This window comes from Camelus dromedarius, chromosome 18 (assembly GCF_036321535.1).
Source record: "Camelus dromedarius isolate mCamDro1 chromosome 18, mCamDro1.pat, whole genome shotgun sequence".
NCBI lineage: Eukaryota > Metazoa > Chordata > Mammalia > Artiodactyla > Camelidae > Camelus > Camelus dromedarius.
The window spans coordinates 24684236-24706490 of NC_087453.1; the positions used below are offsets into that span (position 1 = coordinate 24684236).

The 22255-nt window shown below is 54.3% G+C and overlaps 1 protein-coding gene across 4 annotated transcripts; it reads right to left on the bottom strand.

Moving 5' to 3' along the window:
- Nucleotides 1-3426: 3426 nt before the first annotated feature.
- SIGLEC1 (sialic acid binding Ig like lectin 1) lies at nucleotides 3427-21597 on the bottom strand. 4 transcript variants are annotated; one of them, XM_010988252.3, is made up of 21 exons: nucleotides 20586-21595; nucleotides 19956-20315; nucleotides 19378-19674; nucleotides 18002-18268; nucleotides 17414-17668; nucleotides 15739-16038; nucleotides 14823-15080; nucleotides 13430-13765; nucleotides 12920-13174; nucleotides 12417-12719; nucleotides 11083-11343; nucleotides 10606-10917; nucleotides 9857-10111; nucleotides 9287-9556; nucleotides 8948-9199; nucleotides 8326-8628; nucleotides 7423-7683; nucleotides 6355-6657; nucleotides 5987-6089; nucleotides 5577-5649; nucleotides 3427-4935 (listed from the first exon to the last, which is right to left on the bottom strand). In XM_010988252.3, exons 1-21 carry the CDS (start codon nucleotides 20632-20634, stop codon nucleotides 4840-4842), a joined length of 5169 nt encoding a protein of 1722 aa, XP_010986554.3. In that variant the 5' UTR covers nucleotides 20635-21595; the 3' UTR covers nucleotides 3427-4839. The 4 variants fall into 4 exon arrangements, 2 of the variants coding, with proteins under 2 accessions (XP_010986554.3, XP_010986555.3); XM_010988253.3 differs by having other exon boundaries at nucleotides 4906-5018; nucleotides 20586-21596; XR_004130991.2 differs by lacking the exon at nucleotides 5987-6089 and having other exon boundaries at nucleotides 20586-21597.
- Between the last annotated feature and the right edge of the window lie 658 nt (nucleotides 21598-22255).

The window sequence follows — 22255 nt, forward strand, 5'->3', positions numbered from 1 at the left end:
AGCAAAGGAAACCATAAGTAAAAGAAAACAACAACCTACAGAATGGGAGAAAATTTTTGCAAACGATGAAACCGACAAAGGCTTGATCTCCAGAATATATAAGCAGCTCATATAACTTAATAAGAAAAAAAAACCAAACAACCCAATCCAAAAATGGCCAGAAGTCCTAAACAAGCAACTCTCCAAGGAAGAAATACAAATGATCAATAGGCACATGAAAAAAATGCTCAATATCACTAATCAGAGAAATGCAAATCAAAACTACAGTGAGGTATCACCTCACACCAGTCACAATGGCCATCATTCAAAAGTTCACAAATGACAAATGCTGGAGACGCTGTGGAGAAAAGGGAACCCTCCTGCACTGCTGGTGGGAATGCAGTTGGTGCAGCTACTGTGGAAAACAGTATGGAGATTCCTCAAAAGACTAGGAACAGACTTACCATATGACCCAGGAATCCCACTCCTGAGCATATATCCAGAAGGAACCCTACTTCAAAAAGACACCTGCACCCCAATGTTCACAGCAGCACTATTTACAATAGCCAAGACATGGAAACAGCCTAAATGTCCACCAACAGATGACTGGATAAAGAAGATGTGGTATATTTGTACAATGGAATACTATTCAGCCATAAAAACCAACAACATAACGCCATTTGCAGCAACATGGATGCTCCTGGAGAATGTCATTCTAAGTGAAGTAAGCCAGAAAGAGAAAGAAAAATACCATATGAGATCGCTTATATGTGGAATCTAAAAAAAAAAAAAAATGAACATAAATACAAAACAGAAACAAACTCTTAGACATAGAATACAAACTTGTGTTTCCCAAGGGGGTGGGGGGGGTAGGAAGGGATAGACTGGGAGTTCAAAATTTGTAGATACTGACAGACATATGCAGAATAGATAAACAAGATTATACTGTATAGCACAGGGAAATATATACAAGATCTTGTGGTAGCTCAGACTGAAAAAGAGTGTGACAATGAATATATGTATGTTCATGTATAACTGAAAAATTGTGCTCTACAGTGGAATTTGACACAGCATTGTCAAATGACTATAACTCAATAAAAAAATGTTTAAAAAATTCATATGCATGTGTCCTTAGCTTCCTCCCTTTGCCTGCCCTGCTTCCACCATCCCTTTGTTGGTCTCCCCTGGGAGCACACCCTTAATATGTCGCTTGAACATGAAGCCTCATCTCTGGGAACCAGACCTACTACAGACATAGAGGGCTTCAGTCCTGCTGGGGCCCCAGCGTAGACAGGCTGGAGAGACATCAACTCCTCTCTCTGTGGTTCAGGTAAAAGGGTCTGGGTCTCTCTGCCCACCCGTACTCTTCACCAAATCCCCCTGAACAGAAGAGATGTCATCATGGGGACTGACAGCAGCAGAGAGCACGCCTCCAGGACAGAATCCCCTGAGACTCCTGCTAGCTGATGAGCCGGGGGCAGAGAGTGAGGCATCCTGTCACACCCGCAGTCCGTTTTACTCTCTCTTCTCTCATTCAAGGAGGATTTGGAGAAGAATGGGGATGGACAGAGAGACCCAGGCTTCCGTCTTGAACCAGCAGCACAACTGGAGATTCCAAAACAGAATGTGGATCCTGAGAAAGGGGAAATTAGGAAGATGTTCATCTACCCATGGTAAAGGAAACAGATCTGATGAGGAGGAAGAGAGGGCAGCTAAGAAAGCCTGGGAGGTCACAGGGGCAGGATGACACCAAAGGTGCAGCCTGGCCTGAATAAGCTGGGGGCCAGGGAAACAGAGCGACCTCCAGGGCACCAGACTTTGGACGCAGAGAGGAGGGGGCTTCAGTGCACTGGCCAACTCCTATTCACACTGCAGGCTGTGGCCTTGGTGTCTTCTTGTCCGGTAGTCCTCCCTGACTCGACGCTGGTTACTGTCCCCTGCACTATCCTTCTCGCTGCACCAAACTTCTATAGCAATGCAGGTTGCCCATTTCCCTGTCTCTCTCCTCCAGACCCTGAGTTCTGTAGGGTCTGGCACTATGTTCACTGCATGGCTCAGGACCTGGCACACAGCTGATGCTAATAAAATGAGAGGGACACATAGCCTAAAGGCCATGGAGGGACTGGAGTCATCCTTGCAAGGTGGACACCTCCCAAACCCAGATAAGCCATGTCCAAACATGTCAGAGGAATTTCCTGCTGAAATCTTAGAGCAACTGTTTATTTACATTTGGAGGGTGCAGGGGAAGGCTGGGGTGGTTGGACCGAAATTGAAGAAGATGGATTCTTGAAGTGCCACCCATCAGCTTGGTGTTCAAGCCTGATGACACTGTGGGAAAGATGATTTATCAAGTGATGTGTTGATGTCACTCTCCAGAGGGACGCTGGGAAGTATCCTGGGAAGAAAGCCAGTGAGAAATCTTTGAAGTGCTCATGGAATGGGCAACACCCACCATCTGTAAACAGGACTCATTCTAAAGAGTGACCCGGGACAAGGTGACTATAAACATTCTCGTACAAGTCTAACAGCGGATATAAACCCTTAATCCTTTTGAGCAGATACCCAGGGGTAGAATTTCAGGGTCACAGGAAAAGGGTATCTTAGCTTTAATAGATAATGTCACACAGTTTTCCAAAATCATCATAGATTCTGTGTGGTTCCTGCATAAAGTTCAAAAACAAACCAACCCATGATGTTAGAAGTCAAGATAGTAATAACCTTTGGGGGCTTGCAACTAGGAGGGGCACAAAGGAGACTCGAGGGGTGGGTAACAGTCTGTGTCTTGATCTGGGTGCTGGTTACATGGGTGTATTCACTTTGTGAAAAGTCACTGAGCTGTACACTTACAATGTATGTACTTTTCTCTATGTGTGCTACCCTTGAATTAAAAGTTTATTTAAAAATTTTGAGGAGCCTCAGACCACTAGTGGTGGATACAACTAACCCCTCTGAGAACCCTCCAGTCCCAGGTGGACCTACACCCCCTTGGAGGTAGGTGAACAGAAGCAGATGGAGACTCCAAGTCAAATGTTCCCATATCCCACAGTAGCCACCCCTTCTTGGCCACCCATGGTCCTCCCCTCATCCTCTCTTCCCCAGAACATCCAGCTGCATTTGGCTTGCTCTCTCCCTGTTCCATCTGTGGTGTTAGCCCACACTTTCCACCTTCCCACTTGACAGCAATGTAGAAAAACCAGTGCTTACTAAGTGCTCACCTACCACATGCCAAGCACAGTGCTGGGTCATGTGGGCAGCAGGGGTGATCAGCACCCAGAGCCACAGGGAGGGGCACAGATTGCTTGAGCGTAAGGTAGTTTATGCTAAATGTCATGTAATTTGCACCCATTGCCACCTCCAGCTGGCAGTCTCCCAGAATAAACCCCACTCACATTCGAATTCTCTGTGTTCCAGTCCAGCAGTTTGGGTTGCAAGAAAGACTCACTCCAGTTATGCCATAGGATGGATGTTTATTGGGAGGACATGCTGGGTGGGCTCCCAGGAAGAGTCTGGCAATCAGGCACTAATAGGAATGTAACTGGGGACCTGGAAGGGTCCAACCACGGCTACACGAAGCTCCTCCAACTTTTTCCCAACCCGTTTGCTCCTGTGCCAACTCCCCACTTCTCTCCATGCATCTCAACCCAAATCCCAGAGCAGTAGTCTCTTTGCTCCTCCCTCCATCAGCCGCCAGGCTACCAGAGGAGTCACTAGCCCACCTGAGAACTGATTCCCCTCAGGCAGTGACTTCCCAGGAGCACAATACTGTTTCTTAGTGACCCTGGTTTGTCTTAACAGCCCCTGGTACGCAATTCTCCAGGAAGAAGACGTGAGCTCACTTGATCATGGAAAGGAATGCACTTGGAGCAGAAACGGGTGCTGATGCTGTCTGCTCCCCACACTCTCTGGGGGTTGGGAGGGTGGGAATGGAGCATCTCTTCTTTTAGGGTCCAGATCTGGCACAAGATACCCATTCAGGCAACCTGATCACCTGGCATTCCCTCTCCCTAGGGACCATGAAACCATCTTGATCTCCTTCAGTCTTACTGTGTGAGAGGAACTACCTCTTCCAGGAAGCCCATGGTCAGAATGGCCACGGATATGCCCCTGACCTTCAGCAGATGGGCACTGAGACAAAATGTGGCCTGCTGGCAGCATTCTTATCAATGTCCAAAGTCTCAGAGATGAGTCCATAGTTGGGAGTCCTTTGGAAATAGAATAAAAACTACATTTCCCAGAACCCCTTGCAGCTTGGCATGGCCATATGACTAAATTCTAGCCAACAGGAAGTGAATGGAAATAACACTGGCAACTTCTGGGTCGTATCCACAAAGGGAATGGGTATGTCTTTAACTTCTGCTCTTCCCTCTTTGTGCTGGAGGGATTGTGAATACAACGTAGTCATCCTTGTGATGTGTTGTCTTGCAATCAAAAGCAACATTTGAGGTACAGAGAAAAACAAGATAAGAGGATCCAGAGCTCCAACACCGTAAACCACCATACCATACTCGAACTAGTTTGGGAGATAAAAATCAAATTCTCTCCTATTGAAATTACTGTATTTGGTCTCTTTTTAGAGCAGCCTACCTAGTTTATATTCTAGTTAATACAGAGTGCTCTGAGCAGCCTGTGAGGATGTAGAAAACTCTTCTTCTATTCTAACCCATCTAAAAAGTCCACAGCGGTCTTGGAGGAGAATGATGTGAAGAGGCTGTGCATTGGAAGATGAATGCAGAGATGAGATCCAGAGGAAAGAGAGAAATGGAAAACAGAATCCAGTCATTTATCTTCAGAGTCCCCCTGGGTAGATTGGGGTTCACCTCCACCTTTCACCATCCATTTTTCTTGGCGTTTGGAGCCAGGTTATAGACAGTCAGATGCGGCAGAGCTGTTTTCACAGATGCAGGCAGGACCCAGCGTGGGGTCCGAGTCATCACAGATTCTGGTAACCTTCTCCTCCTGAAGGCAGGCAATGCCACAGGTCAGCTCAGGGGCAGAGCACAGGATGCGGTCCCAAATGTGACAGCATCAGGATCAATGACCTTCCCTCGGAGAAAACCCTGGTCACAGGAGGACTCTGGGCACAGTCATCCCCTGAACTCTAACTCTGGAGGTCAGTCCCCCAGGTCCCCAGCCTTGGGCCAGGGTCCCAAGGGGATTGATGAGCACATACATGGCAGGAAATGTGGCTGGGAACCAAGGCCCACCAAATGGATTATCTGCAGAAGGGGACACATCATGGGGATGAGGAAACAGACTTACACCCCCTGCCCCAGGTAAAGGGCAGACTCAGAAGTGGGGAAGGAAAACCCCAAAACACAGGTGGGGTCCTGTATTGCGAGATGTGTTTTGGAAGTAGAGATGATGCTGCTACATTCAGAATGTCTGCTCCAGTCCCTCAGGCAGTCACTCAGCAAACACATGTCTGCCCCAGTCAGAATGTGGCTCCCCTATCTACTCAGGGGGCGCTGGGTCTCTATACTTTCTTCCCAGTCTCCCCCAAGCCCCAGGCACCATCCTAGAAATGAGAGTAATCTCTCAGTGCCAGCCAGGGCAAGCCAGGCCTTATGTCTGTGAGCACCTACATGGCCAACAGATACCTTCATGGTTTCCTTCTGAGCAGCCATCTCCACCGAATTTTCACCCATGCTCAGCTTGGAACAACGCCTCCTTCTGTAAGGGCAAGAGTGGACTCAGAGAGCCTCTCCCCTCCCCCCTAGACTGCTCACTGCACACAGCAGTGGGGAGCTTCGTGGAGAATGGGGTACTTTATCTTTCTTCCTCCCCAGCCCTTCGGCAATGGCAGGGTAGAGATAAGAAGAGAAGAAAATTACAGTAAGATAGTTTAGAGATGATTCTAGAAGGGCTTCCCAAATTTGGAGCAGGGGGTGGGAGGGGGACAGGCTAGGAAGTATGGAGCCTGTGAATTGGGTGGGAAAGACATGGGGGAATGTTGCGGGGAGGGAGGGAGGACGAGGTAGCCCTGTACACCTTCCAGCTCCAGACCCACCTCCAGGTGTAGCAGGCCCCCAGGCTTAACAGTAGGAAGAGGAGGCCCACCAGCAGTCCCAGGACCCAGAGAAACTTCTGGAACAGATGCAGGCGGTGCAGGGCTGGAACACAGGGGTGGGGCTCAATGGAAAGTTATGGCTCCAGGCCTCCAATGTTCCTTCCCAAGGTGACTCCCCACAAAATGAAACCTATTCTAAGTGTCAGTTTATCTCAGAAGCTTCCTTTTGCAAAGGAGCTTCAGGCAATCATTAGACTAAACAAACTGATTGCAGCAGACGGGATTGAGGGAAGCCCTCAGAAGGAAGCCTTTGGACTTGAGAGCTGCACCTCTGTGCAGAGTGACCTGGAAGACAGAGCCTCCCTCACCTCTGTTTCCAAAGTAGGTGGCAGCAGAGGCAGAGCCCAGGGCATTGGAGGCAGAGCACACATACTCCCCCTGGTCGCTGGGCCGCAGCTCCTCCATTTCCACCCTCAAGGCGTTGGGAGTGGCTGAGACGCGGATGTGTGGCTTGGCAGGAGCAACCTGGGGCTGGCTGGACGCCACCAGCTGACTGCCAAGGTGGAGGGTCAGGCTGGCTAGGGGCTCGCTGTCCACTCGGCAGTCCAGAATGCCCTGGATGCCCCCCTCGAGCTCCACAAAAACCATCATGGTAGGCGTCTTAGGAGGGTCTGCGGGAAGACAGGGAGTGTGGTGATTGTAGAAACAACCACAAATTCCTCCCCTCCCTGTACCCCATACAAGGTGACCACTGCTCCTCCCATTAAGAGGGAGAGCCTGTTTCCTCATTCCTTAAATATGTGACTCATTTTGACCACTAGAAGTCATAAATGACATTGTGTGACTTTGGGTCTAGACCTCAAGGGCCCTCACAGCTTCTGCTCTCTTGGAACACAACCATGTGGGAAGCCTAAGGCAGCCTACTGGACACGTGTGGCCCAGCCGACAGCCAGCCATGAGGGTGAACCTAGACCATCCAGCCTCAGTTCGGCCACTGGACAATTGCAGCCACATGAGGTGAGACTTGCAGAAATCCCCAAATTTCTGACCCACAGAATTGAGAACAAATAAAATGACTGTCATTTTAAGCACTAAGTTTTGGGATGGCTTGTTACACAGCAATAGCTGACTGATAAGGCACAGGGCACCTGGTGAAAAATAAAGTCGGGGACCAAGGTTGATGGGGGCCTACTGTGTGCCAGGCACCCTACCTGCTTTATCTCCTGTACACCTCACAAGGTGAAGGGACTGATGTTTTATAGATAAGGAAGCCAAGACAGGGATACACAAGATCACACACAGGTCAGTGGGAATCCTCCAACACAGGGCTCCATACCTGTGAAGCCCTTGCTCTTTGCAGACTGAAGAAGAGGAAGGCCTAAGGTGGGCATGTGAGGTGTGGGGAGACCGAGGCAGGGGGAGGGTGTCACACTCACAGAGCACCTGGAGCATGACTGGAGCAGAGGTGGTGGCCCCAGCATGGAGCTCAGCCTGGCAGTGGTACATTCCAGCTTGGGCGCGGGCCACGTGGGTGAAGGCAAGGGTGGGCACAGGCTCTGTGTGTAGCTGCCGGCCATTCCAGAACCAAGAGAAGGTGGAGTTGCCCGTGGGCCCAAGGCCATGAGGGAGGTGACAACTCAGGTTCAGCGCTGCACCCTCAGGCACGGCCAGCCCTGGCTCGGCCACCACACGCACACCTGCAGGCCGAGGACCAGAGGTGGTCAGGGATCTGTAGGCCTGTAGGAGCTGGAGCCTCTGGGTGGATCTGGGCATTTGAGAGGCCTCTGTGCATGATGGGATCTGGATCGCCAAATATGGGTCTGTGTCTCCCCCATTAGACAGAGCTCTCTGAGAACACAGCTGTCTCCCATCCTTGCACTGGAGACCTCCCAGGCAAGGCTGTGCCTCCCCGTCTCATCAATTCAGGCTTTCCAGTGGTTGAGGCTGTGTCTTGCCCTCAGATTGGACTCCCCAAGGGTGGGGCTGCACCTCCTTCCTCACACTGGGCTGCCTGAGGGTAGGGCTGTGACTCTCTTCCCATTTCAGGCTTCCCCAGGGCAGCTGTGTGCTTCCACCCTAGACTGGGCTCTGTGAGGGCAGGGTTATGTCTCCCTGCACCCAGGCTCCCCTTGGGCATTGCTGTACCTCTGCCACCTTATCGGGAGCTCTCCAAAGGCCAGGAGGTTTCTCTGCCTCTGGCTGGGCAACCCCCGCCAGTGGGAGCTGTTCCTCTCCCATCCGATCATGCCAGCCAGGTCCCTCTTGTGGGATCCCCACCCCTCACGCGGACTCGGACCCCATAGCCTCCGCGCCCCTTCTCCTGCCCCTGGGCTGCTCACCTTCTGCCTGCAGCTGCCCCATGGTGCTGACTGAGCCCAACGAGTTGCGGGCTGTGCAGACATAGGTATCCTTGTCACCTGAGGGCACATCTTGCACCTGCAGCCGCAGGGCGTTGCGGGCCACCTGGACACGGCCCGTTCCCACTGCCGAGCCGGGGACCCCGTGGCTGGTGGCCAGCACCTTGCCATCACGGGACAGGGCCAGCTCGGCAGGTGGCTCGCTGTCCACAGTGCACTGTACCACAGCCATAGGGCCAGCCCTTGAGTCCCAGAAGGAGGACAGGACAGCATCCTGAGGGGCATCTGTGGGCAGGGCAGGGCAGGGTTGGGGGCCTTGCTTGGAAACCCTGTGCTGTCTGTTGCCCACCTGCCTGGCATTGGCGAGGCTGAAGCCTCTGGGAAAATATCACTTCCTGGGAGTGACAGCTTTCCAGCCACCCTGCGGCCACTTTCCTCCAGGCAGGGTTCACAGGGCCTTAGGGTCTCTTCCCTCATCATTTATGTCCTTCCTTCCCCAAGGGTCCGTTCCCAGGTTTGCTGCAGTCCTTGTGCCCATCCACCCTGGGGCCTGGAAGCACCCTCCACCCAGGCTGGACACCCCCAGCTCAGGACCCTTGCTCACAGAGGATATGCAGGGCTGCAGGCCGGGAGCTGCGTGTGCCCTGGGCATCCTGGACCTGGCAGGTGTAGGCGCCTGCGTGAGCCCGTGTAACCGCCGGGAATGAGAGGGAGGCAGCAGGCCCCTCCTGCAGCCAACGGCTGTTGTGGTACCAGGCATAGAGCGTGGGTGGGCGGGCAGCGGAGTCTTCACAGGTCACTGTGACAGGGGCCCCCTCGGTCACAGTGGCCGACGGAGCCAGGGTCACCTGCACGCCTGTTCCAAGAAGACCAGGGTCAGCTGGGCCTAGCCAGACCACAGCCGACCCGACCAGTGGCGGGCTTGGCAGAGGCCCTGCCTCACCCTCCAGCCAGAGCTCCAGGGACGTGTCGGCCTGACCCAGAGGACTGCGGGCCGAGCAGCTGTAGAGACCCTCGTCCTTGGGCCGGGGCTCCCACAGCTCCAGGCGCAGGGTGTTGGGGACAGAGGCTGCAGTCGAGGAGGCCAGGAGGCGGCCAGCATGGCTGAGGGCCAGCTGGGCGGGTGGGCGACTGTCCACGGTGCACAGCACCAGGGCGAGCTGCCCACCACGGCTCTCCAGGAGGTAGGTCAGGCGCAGGCTGCGGGGTGCATCTATGGGGGCACGGGAGGCATAGAAGGAGTTCAGAGGCCATGGCAGTGAGGAGGCCAGTTTGCAGGTGACATTCAAACCAGGAGGGCCTTGGCTCCCCACCGCAGGGCCTCCACTTGCCCCATCTGGGGCACTGCTCCTCTGCCCCCTCACTCCCAACTCCAGTGCTCTTTGTCCAGTGCTCCACTAGCCAGCTGGGTACTGAGCTCCTGGGGTTGATGCCTCAGGGCTCTGGCCATGCCCTGACCCCTGTGAGCTGTTATCATCCCTTCCCACTCCACCCTGTATCCAACCACACTCACAGAGGACGTCCAGGGTGATAGGTGTGGAGAGGCGGGGTGCCTGGCCAGGAGTCAACACGCCACAGCGGTAAGAGGCAGCATCCCTGACTGTGACATTGGGCAGGAGGATGGAGTGGGCAGCATCTGGGAGCTGCTGCCCATCTTGGTACCACACGTAGGTGAGCTGGGCCGGGTGAGTTGTCCATACAAGGCAGGTCAGGTTCACCAGCTGCCCCTCCTGCACCTTGGCCTCTGGCCACACCTGCACACTCACAGCTGGGGAAAGAAGGGACACCAGGGAGGGCCATGAGGCTGGGTAAAGCAAACCACCTGACTCCATGAAGGTGGGAAGCTCCTCAGCCTCCGGGAGGAAAAGGTGACCCACCTTTAAGTGGGGCTCAGAGCCGGAGCTTAGGAAATGGCTTGTCATCTGTCAGGTGGTTGCAAACAGAGCTCTGCAGAGCCCAGGAGTGCCCTGAGCCCTCCCTGACCCTGGGGGAGGGCACCTGGGAGAATACAGGCCTTGCCTGCCCAGTGTGGTTTCTCCTTGAGTGCCCCTTTCTGATTAGTTTTATCCACCGGGCATCCATGTGTTTTTTAAAAAGGGCTCTTCAATGAAACCCAAGTCTGGAGACTGCTACCCTTAAGAAGGGTAGGAATGGAAGCTGTCCTAAGTTCAGCCCTCCTGCTTGTGCCCCAGGCTTCCAGAACCTTCTCCAAGCTCTCCTTAAAAGAGCCACCCACGTACACACTCACACCCCAACACTGACCCTGGGCATCGAAGTTGGCTGAGGCCGAGACCTGTCCCAGGGCGTTGGTGGCCTCGCAGGTGTAGACGCCCTCATCCTCCAGCATTGCCTGGTGGATCTCCAGGCGCAGCATGTTGGGGGTCACAGTCACCTGTAGCCGAGGAGAGCTGCCTGCAAGCTCCCCCACACCTTGTAGGGTAGAGGCCACGAGGCGGTCCCCGTGGAGCAGTCGTAGCTGGGCTGGAGGGTCGCTGTTTACACGGCACTGGAGGAGGCCCAATCGCCCGGGGCCTGTGTCCATCAGGGTGGTGACTGTGACCTGGCGAGGGGCATCTACACAAGGCGGGGAGTGGTCGGGGCTCTGCCGGGTGGTCCCTCATCTAGGACTCTCTCTCTCGGAGGCAGAGCCCAGGACCAGGGCTCAGCATCCCCGCTTCCCCAGCCAGGACCTTGGCTCCCTCCTCCCCTAAGAAACACAGATGGGATGAAAGTGCTTACAGGACACGTGGAGGCTGACAGGGGCAGCCAGGCTCGTTGTGGCTGAGCCTGGAGCCTGGGCTTGGCAATGGTAGGCCCCAGCTTGGCTCAGAGTTATGGCTGCAAAACGGAGTGTGGCCGAGGAGGGCTCCTGGAGGGGCTGGCCATCCCGATACCAGCGGTATGAGGTCCCCTCCAGGACCCCAGTGGGTACCTGGCAGCTCAGGACCACAGCCTGGCCCTCCCGGAGCTCGGGTGATGGTGACACCAGGACCCAGGCTCCTGCAGAGAGAGACCAAGAGCAGGTGAAGGCCCTCCACATACCCTCCCACAGTCTGGGACTGCATGTGTCCACATAAAGACAGGAACCCAACCTCAAGTCCTGGAGCCACAGCTCCCCCACCAGACCACTGCTGAGGGCTTCACTTCACCTCCATTCCTCTTCCTCTCCTGCCCTGGTTCTGTCCTGGCATTTACCACCCACCACCTTGAGCTATGGTTTTGCTTTGTCAATCGTATCTCACCCGCCAGAGGGTGAGAGCCTCACCCTGCCGGTGTGACTTGTAACCCCAGTGCCCGGCACAGCACCTGCGTGTGTTAGCTCTTGACAAATGTCGGTTTGACCCCATAAAGCACTGAAACGGTAGGGATTTAGGTCATGCCAAGGGCCATTGTCCTAATCATGGGCTGGCCTCAGAGTGGGTGACCAAGGGCTTGGACGGGGAAGTTAGCAGCTGTGTGATCTTGAGTTCTCGCCAGCTCTCTCCAGCCCAACTCTGCACCCAAGCTCCATGTCATGAGAGCCCAGGAACCGGAGACTGGGCAAAGCGCAGTCCCTAGTGCCCTCTGGGTCTGAAGCTGGAGGAGACCGTGGTGACTGAGAGCAAAGACTATGCCAGCGACCGACACCAAATTAATCCAGCGCTAGCTGGGTCCCCTGCTGGTCATGTGACCCTAGCAAGCTCCTAAAGCTCTGGCCCTCAGTTTCTCTGCCTGTGAAAAGGGTATGATAAAGAGAAAGGATACGCAGAGCCAAGGCCCAAGGGAAATATCCAAAAAGTTGATGTTTTACTGTGGGAGAAAAAAACGTGTTTTTCTTTGGCCTTTGCAGCATTATTGGTATTAGCCTTCCTTTTTCCTGGCTTATTCACTTAGGGAGGATTTTTATAGATGAATATAGATATAGATCAATAAAGAATATTAATATATTCTCATGCACGTGTGTATATGTGCACCCATATGTATGTGTGTATATACTTGCACTTGTATACATATGTTACACATCTATATAGAGATTAGCAGAGTGGCCCCCAGGGCACCTGGGGCCACCACAGTGTCAGAGAACTGACACTCACCTCGAACCTTGAAGAAGAGGGAAGTGTTGGATGATCCGAGGACATTGGTGGCCTCACAGCGGTAGCTGCCAGAGTCCCCAAGGCTCAAGTCTCGGACCTCTAGCTGCAGGGAGTTGGCTGTGGTTTTGGTCTGAAGGCGGCCACGGGATGGGAGTTGGGCCCCCAGACTGGTGGCCAGGAGGTGCTCCCCATGGAACAGGGCCAGCTGGGCAAGAGGGCGACTTTCCACAGTACAGACGAACACAGCCATGTGGCCCTGGCCCACGTCCAGGAGGGCTGACAGCTTTGGAGGATCTGGGGGATCTGCAAGGACAGTGGGGGACTCAGGCTACCCCTAGCCCCGCTCACTGCCTATCAGCTGCTACTCTCCGACCCCATCCCCCTCCACACCTACCTGTGCCCAAGCCACAGTCTTGCCTACCCAAGCCAGCCTCAGCCCCGTTTTCCCCAGACTGCCCCCTCCACCTTCTGAGGACCCAAATCTGCCCTTGTCTGTCACCCACAGAGCACACTCAGGACCACAGGGGTGGAGAGCTGGGCACCGGCTTCCATGAGGATGCAGCAGGCATAGACGGCAGCATCTGTTCTGGCCACAGGCAGCAGTGTCACGGTCTCCAGGGGGCCCTGGGCCCACAGCACCCCGTCCCGGAACCAGGAGAAGTTGGCAGGGCCATCAGCTTCCCGGCTCACATTGCAAGTCAAGTTGGCTCCGGTGCCTTCCTGCAGTGTGTGCGATGGTGTGATCACCAGGACAGTGGCTGGAGAGCAGGCAACACAGACCAACTGAGACAGGCTTCACCTTGACAGCTTCCCCCTGGACCCCAGGGGCCAGCGGTCCAGCCTCCCTGCCCGGAGGGGATGGGAAAGAGACCCTCATGGGTGGAAATCAAACTCCCACTGCTGATCGGAGGTGGTTTCACCCAATAGACCCTCCTCCCAGCTGGGGGCTGCAGAGGAATAAGGTCCTGAGTACCAGCCCCTGACCCTGAGCCTCCATTCCCTGCCCGACTCACCCTGGGCATCGAAGGTCGCTGAGGCAGAGGCATTGCCCAGGGCGCTGCTGGCCTCGCACAGGTACACACCCTCATCCTCCAGCACCGGGTCTTGGATCTCTACACGCAGCAGGTTGGGGGCTCTGGTGACCTTCATGCGTTGGGAACAGCCCCTGCAGCTGCTGCAGCTGCCCTCCGATGGCAAGGAAGAGGCCACAACACGGTCCCTGTGGAGCAGCCGCAGCTGGGCTGGAGGGTCACTGTCCACACGGCACAAGAGGAGGCCTTGCCGCCTGGCCCTGGCTGCTGCAGTATCGGGGTCCAGCCGGGCGGTGAACCTGGGCTGGCGTGGGGCGTCTGTAGGGAAAGGAGCATGGGCACTCATCCCATGGTCTCTGCCAGGGTCCTGCAGATCCACTCAAGGGTGGCTAGACTCCCAGAAAACACCGAACAAAGGCATGGCACCCAGAGCTGCCACAAACCGCTGTTCAGGCTGTGCACTGCACAAGGACAACCAGGCCAGGATGGGAGGACTCCAGCCCATGCTCCTGGTGCTATGCTATGCTCTCATGCTGGACTGGACAGTCTTCCTAAAGGAAGGAGTGCCATTTTCTAGCTTGGACAGAGGCGCTGTGTGGGCTAGCAGCCACCTCGCGTAACCTCCACATGTTCCCTGGGAGTCTTGCCCTCTGCCCCCACTCTGCACCCCATCCCTTCCCCCAAGATCCTCCCTCCCTGCTCTTATCTCTGATCTCCAAGCCAGCTCCCATGACAACAGATAATGCCTAAAATGCCCTCTTCCTAGGAGCTTCTGAAGATGGAAGGTGAAAGACGGCCATCAGCAAAGGCCCCCATGTGATCTCACCCTGAACACTAGAAAACCCCAGAGAGGACCCTGCTCTTCCTGAGAGTCCCCGGACATCATTCCTGCACATGTCAGGGGAGGCTTTCTGGAAGCTATGTCCTGCACATTGATCAGCCCCTCCCTCAAGGGGGCGTCCACCCCTGACAGTATGAAGCCCCTGTGCAGTGAGGCTCTGCCTTTTTGTCTGCACCTGTGAGGGCACAACCTGTGGGCGTGTGCACATGTATAGGAGTTCGCTGTCCCAGGACCCAGCTCAGGAGGACAAAGCTTGGATGTGGTGTCCACGGTGGGTCTGAGACTAGAAGCAGAGCCCTAATGGGACTGGGGTTGGGAAATGGGATGCAGACATAGACAAAGCCCCAGGCTTATTCTCCAAATTTCAGGCCCAAGGGGCCAGGGCCATGGTACCCAGGCTTGTGGCTGCCTTCCTCATCTAGACCCCGGGGCAGGGCCGGGTCAGGAGGGCCTGGAGGAAGTGGGAATGATTGGTGGGCCCCAACGGGCTGATCCTCCCCACGGCAGGCAGGGGCCCGTGGGAAGGCTGCTCACAGAGGATGGTGAGGACCACAGGTGCGGAGAGCCCGCTGGCGCTGTGGCCTTCCTGGACCCGACAGTGGTATGAGCCAGCGTCGGTGCTGGAGGCCACAGGGAGCAGGAGGCTGCTGCTGGGCCCCTCAAGAAGCAGGGCTCCGTTCCGGTACCAGGAGAAGCGAGTGTCCGGCGTCGGGCTCAGGCTGCTCCTACAGTTCAGTGTCACCTCCCGCCCTTCCACCACCTCTGCTGCCGGGCTGACGAGGAGGCGGGCTGCTGTCAGGAGAGGGAGAGAGGGCGGCTCAGCTCCCCTGCAAGCCTGTGGCTCCAAGCCACCCACTACAGGAAACCCTCCAGGGGTCTCCTATCCCCACACAATTGTAGGGAGGCCTGGGCTTCGTGGCATCAACTCTGTGAATCTTTTGATGATCAGGAGGGTTTGGCCTTGAATGCCAGTTCAGACCTACTGGTAGTAGCTGGCTGCAGCATGGTTGAGAAGGATTCTGAGCCAGTTCCCCAGGCTTATGAACCTGGTTTGATAGTTACGCCTGTCATGGCCTCAGAAGGAGGGAAGGGCGTCACATGCACCAAGAATTGGAAGACCCTACTTCTCTGTTTGGCTCTCTGCATCTGACTCCTGCCCTAAACATTCAATAAATACAAAACAGATGAACGCACATTGAAGAACCCTCCAAGTTCAGAGTCAGAATGGGTACAAAAGGAATAATGCAATCTGCCATGTTTCCCTTTTTGCCTTGACTTCTAGGACCCTCTGAGGCTAGGGTGACTGATAGTTCAGGGTTTTGATGTGATTTTTTTTCTCTGGCCAGCTATTTCAGGCCCTCAGCTGAGCCCCCTGGACACCTGGGAGGAAGGGGTCAGAGCAGGCCTCCTCCTTGGGCTCCCTCTGCTAGCCCCACGGTGGCCATCTTACCATTGGCATGGAAGTCCAGGGTGGAGGACTCAGTCCCAAGGGAGTTGGTGGCTGAGCAGGTGTACTCCCCACTGTCAGTTGGCCCTAGGTCTTGAATCTCCACGCGCAGGGAGTTGGGGGCAGAGGAGACACTGAAGCGTGGGCTGTGGTCACCCTCCCCGGAGGTGGAGGCCAGGACGAGGCCCCCGTGTGACAACACCAGAGTAGCCAGGGGCTCGCTGACCACGGAGCATTGGAGGATGCCCACCAGACCTGCCTGTGTCTCCAGGAAGGCAGTTAGGTCCGGGGCAAGGGGTGGGTCTGTGTGGAGAGAAGGGCAGGCCTGTCATCGTCAGCAGGGGCACTCCTGGGTTCCCCTGCACATACTTTGTCCCATAATGCCCTGGGAAGGGTTGGGTGACCCCCAGCAACTCAGAGTGTCCGCTGAATACACTTGTGTCCTTAGCCTGGGCAAATCACTGTGTTATCCCAGTCCATCCCTGTGACAACCCTGAGAGCGAGGCTCCAGGGACTCCACTTTAAAGATGAGAAAATTAGCAGAGACCTGGCTGCGGACAGCGCTGCATCAAGTGATTACAGTGAACACTCCCAGCAACGGGACAAACTGACCCCACGTGCCTCCTGATGTGACACAGGGAGACGGACACAGCATGGCGTCCGCGGCGTCCCTGCCCACGTGCACGGGCTCAGTCTGCTCCATTCAGACCAACGCGAGCTAAGGATATCAGCGAACAACTGGCTTATGCTCAGCCAGTTCAGTGTCAGGACGACAAGGGAAGACTGAGGAGCTGTCCCAGACTAAAGGAGAATAAGGAGACTTGACAACTGAATGCAATGCTGGGTCCTGGATTGAATCCTAGACCAGAAAAAATAATTGCCATAAAAATAAATGCCATAAATTGCCATAAAATAAGTGCCATAAAGGACATTATTGGGCCAACTGGTAAAATTTAAACATGGATTGTACATTAGATAATAGCTTTGTATCAATGTTTCCTGACTACAGTCCTTGTACCGTGATTATGCCCGGGAATGACCTTAGGAAATACATGCTGAGAAATTAAAGGGTAAAGGCTCATTCTGCCTACAACTTTAGGAATATAGATAGACAGATGATAAACAGATAGGTAGCATATGTGTGTGTGTATACATATAAAGTGCGTATGTATATATGCATGTGAACAGAGTGTGTATGTATGTGTGTTTATATGTAGGGAAAATGCATGCAGGCATACACAAATACACGTGCATACATACACACAAACATGTCTATGTGTGCACACACACATACAGTGTACACTTAGGGAAAGCAAATGTACTAAAACGTTAACAAGTAGGGAATCTAGGTCAAAGGTATATAATTCTATACTTTTTTTTTACTATTGCTATTTTATTTTTTAAATTCTTTTAAAAATTTTACTTATGCATTTATTTTATAATATCATATTTTTTAAATTAAATAATTCTACATTCTTCTTGCAACTTATGGCAAGTTTGAACTTATTTCAAGATAAAAAGTTTTTTAAAATAGGAGGAAACTGAGGCCCAGGGAGGTCAAAGTCTTACCCGGATGTGAGCTCAAGTGTACCCAGGCCCAGGACCCCCACCTCCTGCAGGGGCTCTACTCTTTGGCCCGGCTCCCAAGCCCAGTGCCTCCCTCACCCTGGCCACTTACGGCTGACCACCAAGCTGACGGGGCCAGAGCGCTCTCTGCCCCAGGCGTTCTGCACCTCGCAGAAGTAGAAGCCCGTGTCGGCCCTGGTGGCTGAGCGCAGCTGGAGGGTGCGGCTGTGGGCGTCCTCCATCAGGGCGTGGTTCTTGTACCAGCTGTAGCGCAGCTCGCTGGGCGCTTCTTTAGGTGTGTTGCAGGTCAGCGTCACGGTCTGGTTCTCCAGAATGGAGCCTGCTGGGCTCACCTGGACCTCAGCCACTATGGGAACAGCATAGGCGCACTGGGGGACACCCCGCTGACCTCTGGACCCACCCCCTCAGGGTTGCAGGCAATCATCCAAAATGGCTGCACATTTTACATCACCCCCTCTTCTGCGGAAGAGCCCCCTGGATTAGCTGTGTGTCTCTTCACCCTGTTCACTGGGACCCTCCTGACATCCCACCCTGCCAGGGAGGCTTGTCACCTGTTTGAGGCAGAGCTGGGACTCCACATGCACATTCCAGGAGGCACCTTGGCCTGCTTTCCCTCAGTCCCAGTGGCCTGGCCCCCTCCCTACCCTCTGGTCAAGACCCAGGCTCACCCAGGACTCACTGAAGATGTGGAGGCTGACCGGTGGTGAGACCGAAGAGCCCACGCCATTCCCAGCGAGGCAGGTGTAGACGCCAGCGTCATCCCAGGCTGCCCGGGGCAACTGCAGGACACGACTCTGGTCTTTGAGGTGTGTCCCATCCTTGACCCACTTCACGGAACTGACCTGAGGGTGACTGCTGTTCACCTGGCAGGTGAGTGTGACCAGATCACCTGGAAGGATGTTCCTCCCTGAAGGGCTGAGGAGGATCTCCACACCCTTGGGGGCATCTGCAAGGCATGATGGGGGGTGTCCAGCAGGGCGCCCAGGGAAGGCAGGGAGCATTTTCCTCTCCTTTGCCAACACTCTGCTCTAAGGAAGCCCACCCAGAGAAATCGTAAGTCCCACTAGGTGCCCTATCCAGAGCAGGCACTGCACCCCACATTCCTGCCCCACTGAGAGTCTGACACCACAGTGCATGGCCTAGCATCCAGGCTACACTGCCTTCTGCAGCTTTCTGCCTCACGTCACAGTCCACTGACCTCTGTTCTACTTAGGAGTCATGGGCACCATGCTGCTTGCTTTAGTGGCTTGTGGCAGCTGTCGGCAAGGGACCAACCACACAATGGAGGGAGACACAGGCAGAGTCAAGTTAGCTCTGAGAGCGGTTAACTCATTTGTTGGGCAAGTGCCAACAATACAAAGAAACTGCATTTCTTTAAATCTTGTTCCTAAGCCTCTTTCTATGTAACTATGCTAGTAAAAGCTAATTTTCAAGTGCTTAATCTATATAAATATGAAAATAATAGAAGCTAATATTTTTGAGAGCTTCATACGTGCCAAGAACGCCTTTAATTTTCATATCAGTTCTGGAGAAAGTATTTATTGTTACCTCCACTATAAAGACGAGAAAACAGAAGCTCTGAGAGGCAAGTAACTTGCCCAAAGCTGGCTCATCTAGTCTGCTGTGGAGCCAGCAGCCTCATGCCTGTGTACAGTGGTTGTTTCAATAGGCTGCCCTGTTTTACCATGATGGGGAGATGAAAAATCAAGTGGAAGTTTCTTCCATTATCTCTTTGCCACGTCCAAGTGTTACCCTGCTCATGAACCTGAGGCAGGAAAGGGGTTAAGCCCCACCTCCCCCAGCATCCTCCAGAGCTGGGCTAAATCTGGGACCCCCACTGCCTGACCCCCAATTCCCTGGCTTTTTGTGTCTCTGCCCAGCCTGGCTTCGGGGACAGGAGGTAGAAGGAAACCTTTCTGTGTGGCTATTAGGGCTTAGCAGTCCCTGGAGGTCCGAGTGTGGCCCGGCTGTTTCTACAGGCTACAGAAAGGATGGTTTCCACTGGGAGCCACAGATGTGTGCTCAGTAACAAGGGGGTGGTCCCTATGCACTCACACTCCACTTGGAGATGAATCTCGCCCTGAGTCCTGTGGTTGGCCACCGAGAGCTGGCAGCGCAGGGTCCGGCCGTGGTCTTGCCAGGACAGGGCCATGTGGAGGGTCTCCAGGTGGCTGACGCCTGTGGGCTCAAGCTTCTGGAGGCTGGAGGTGACCGAGCGAGTGGGGTCCTGGCCTTGCCACTGCAGGCTGACCGGCTTCTGCAGGCACGTGTAGGGAGTGGAGCAGTTGAAGCTCGCCTCCATGCCCTCGCGCAGCCCAGTCGGTGAGGTGATGGTGGGCACACTGGGCTTCTCTGAAGACAAAGACAAGAGGCTCGAGACTCCTCTTCACCACACCTGAGACTTCCTTCCCTGGAAACCCCAGCCCTGGGCAGGGGGATTCAAGGGGAAGGAGAAGGCGAGGGAGTCACTGGGGGTGAATGCCAGGGGACACAGGGCTGGGGCTGGCACTGCGGCTGAGACTGGGGCTGGGGCTGGGGCTGGGTTGAGGACCAGGTTTGGGGCTGTGAGCCAGTGGGTCAGGAGCAGCCTCTGAGTCCCTCCCAGGTGGTGGCTGGGCCACCTTCCTCCTCACCTGTCACGGTGACCACCGTGCCTTTGACATCTGACCAGCGGTTGCCTTCGCTGATCTCGAAGCGGAAGTTGTAGGTGCCCGAGTCCTCAGGCTGCAGGTCCCTCAGCTGCAGGCTGCACATCTTGTGCTCGGCCTGCCCCAGCAGCTGGGCACGGCCTTGGAAGTGGGCCTCCACCAGCTGGGGGTTCTCCGAGTGGCTCACTACCTGCTGCTTGCCTGAGTAGTCATAGTACCAGATGGCTGTGATGCCATGGGGCACCTCCACGCTGTCAGGGAAGCTGAAGACGCAGGGGATGACCAGGCAGGAGCCCTTCACACCCTGCACGGCCTGGGGACTGGTAACGCCCCACGAGGCCAGGCCTGAGGGAGGGGTGGGACAGGGAGGAGAGTGATGCGGGCCTGGGGTCCCAGCAGAGACCCATGATCTGCACCATAGAAGGGTCCCAGATGGGCCCAAACCCTGCCCTGTCCCAAGCAATGCAGCCCCTCTGGGCACCCCTCCCTGCCACTGTCTCCTTCAACTTCAGCAGCTAAACCTGTGACCAGACACAGTCCAGTCCCCTCGGGCCAGGGAGGGCTGGACTTGCGGAGACCAGGCCCTGTGAGAAGGAAAAAGCCAGCGAATCTTACCTGCTGGGACAGATGAGGCCAGGAGGAGAAGCTGGAGCAGGAAGCCCATAGGTCCTCACACTGGTTCTGGTGCCCAAGAGCCTAGGGCACACTCTACTGGCTGAGCAGCCAGGGGTCTCCTAGGGAACCCTGGGGCACCTCAGCCTCAGAGCCTGCTATGAGTCCAGCCCTGGGTCCACACACACGATGCTGGTCAGCCCAGTGAGAGGGCAGGGCAGCTGCCCACAGGGAGCCAGGAGCCCAAGTTCCCTGTTCAGGCTGTGCCCAGCAATGCCCTCACTGGGTGGCATGCCCCAGAATGTCTGTCCCTTGGTCCCACCCTAAGTTCTGCTTTCCTAGTCTCTCAAAGATGAACAGCTGTTTCTCCCTTTCCCCCACTTTCCTGTCCCCTCCCTGTCACCCAAGCCAACAGGAACTGGAGCCCAGAGAGGCCCAGTGACTTACTCCAAGGAATCCAGCAAAAAATGACAGTTTCTTAATTGAGACTTGTCTCCCTACCACCAGCCTTACCAGCTATAGACCATAATAGGGCTTGACTGAACACTTATCAAAGTGCTGCCTTTAAGAGTCACTCCCCTGCTCAAAAACCTTCTGTGGCTCCCAGTTGCTCATGAGATGTGGTTCCTAATACATCCCTGAAAGGTCCTCATTTCCTACTCCCAGCTCTGCCCCCATTCTTTCTCTGCCCACCCTGGGGCCAGTCCGATCTACCCGTGAGCTCTCCAGATGACCAGCTCTGTCCTCCCCACAAACAATATTTGCCTCCTGAAATCTTATTCAGTCTTCAAGGTAGAGCTTGAACGTGGCTTCTTGCTGAAACTTCCCCTTTGGGGTCTCTGTCTGCCCCAGAGCCATCTGTGCTTGCCTTGCCCTTGGTAGCTTGGGAGCACCCATTTCTCAGGACCTGGGACTGAAGCCGTGTATCTTGCAGCAACGCAGAGTTCCCCAGCCCTTACAGTGATGGGCAAGAGAAGGGTGTGATCCTTGGGGGTTTAAAGTTGGTGGCAGAGCAAGTCTAAGTATGACAGGTGGCACAAGAACCCTGCCCAACAAATACCCCACAAACATGAGTTAAGTGCCTACTGTATACCAGGGACAAGAAGGCAGGCCATGGGGTGCCCCTGGTGGGGATGGGGGCTCTAAGAGGCATCATAGATATGAATCCAAAGTGGGGAGATACCAGAAGCACATATAATTAGAACTATGAAACTGTTAGAAGAAAACAAGGATAAAAATCTTCATGACCTGATATCAGGCAAATATTTCAAAAGCACAAGCAAAAAAAGAAAAAATAGATGAAATGGACTTGATCAAAATGAAAAACTTCTGTGCATCAAAGGACACTATCAGGAGAGTGAAAAGTCAACCCATGGAATGGGAGAAAATATTTGCATATCATGTATTTGATAAGGGATTAATATCTAGAATATATAAAGAGTTCCTATAACTCAACCACAACAAAACCCCCCGACAACCCAAATTTTAAAAATGGGCTTGGACTTGAATAGACATTTCTCCAGAGATGATATATGAATGGCCAACAAGCCCATGAAGAGACATTCAGCATCCCTGATCATTAGGGAGATACAAGTCCAAACCACAATGAGCTACCACTTCACATCTATCAGAACGGCTATAAATCAACAAAACCAGACAATAACAAATGCTGA

What these genes read in the sequence shown, in the direction of transcription:
- SIGLEC1 (XM_010988252.3), bottom strand. Translation starts at nt 20,634, where the DNA reads ATGGGCTTCCTGCTCCAGCTTCTCCTCCTGGCCTCATCTGTCCCAGCA. An exon ending in GGTCAGCCTCCACATCTTCA is followed by an intron (nt 17,669 to 18,001) that starts GTGAGTCCTGGG and finishes CTGTTCCCATAG; the next exon opens with TGGCTGAGGTCCAGGTGAGC. An exon ending in CCTGGACTTCCATGCCAATG is followed by an intron (nt 15,081 to 15,738) that starts GTAAGATGGCCA and finishes CTCTCCTGACAG; the next exon opens with CAGCCCGCCTCCTCGTCAGC.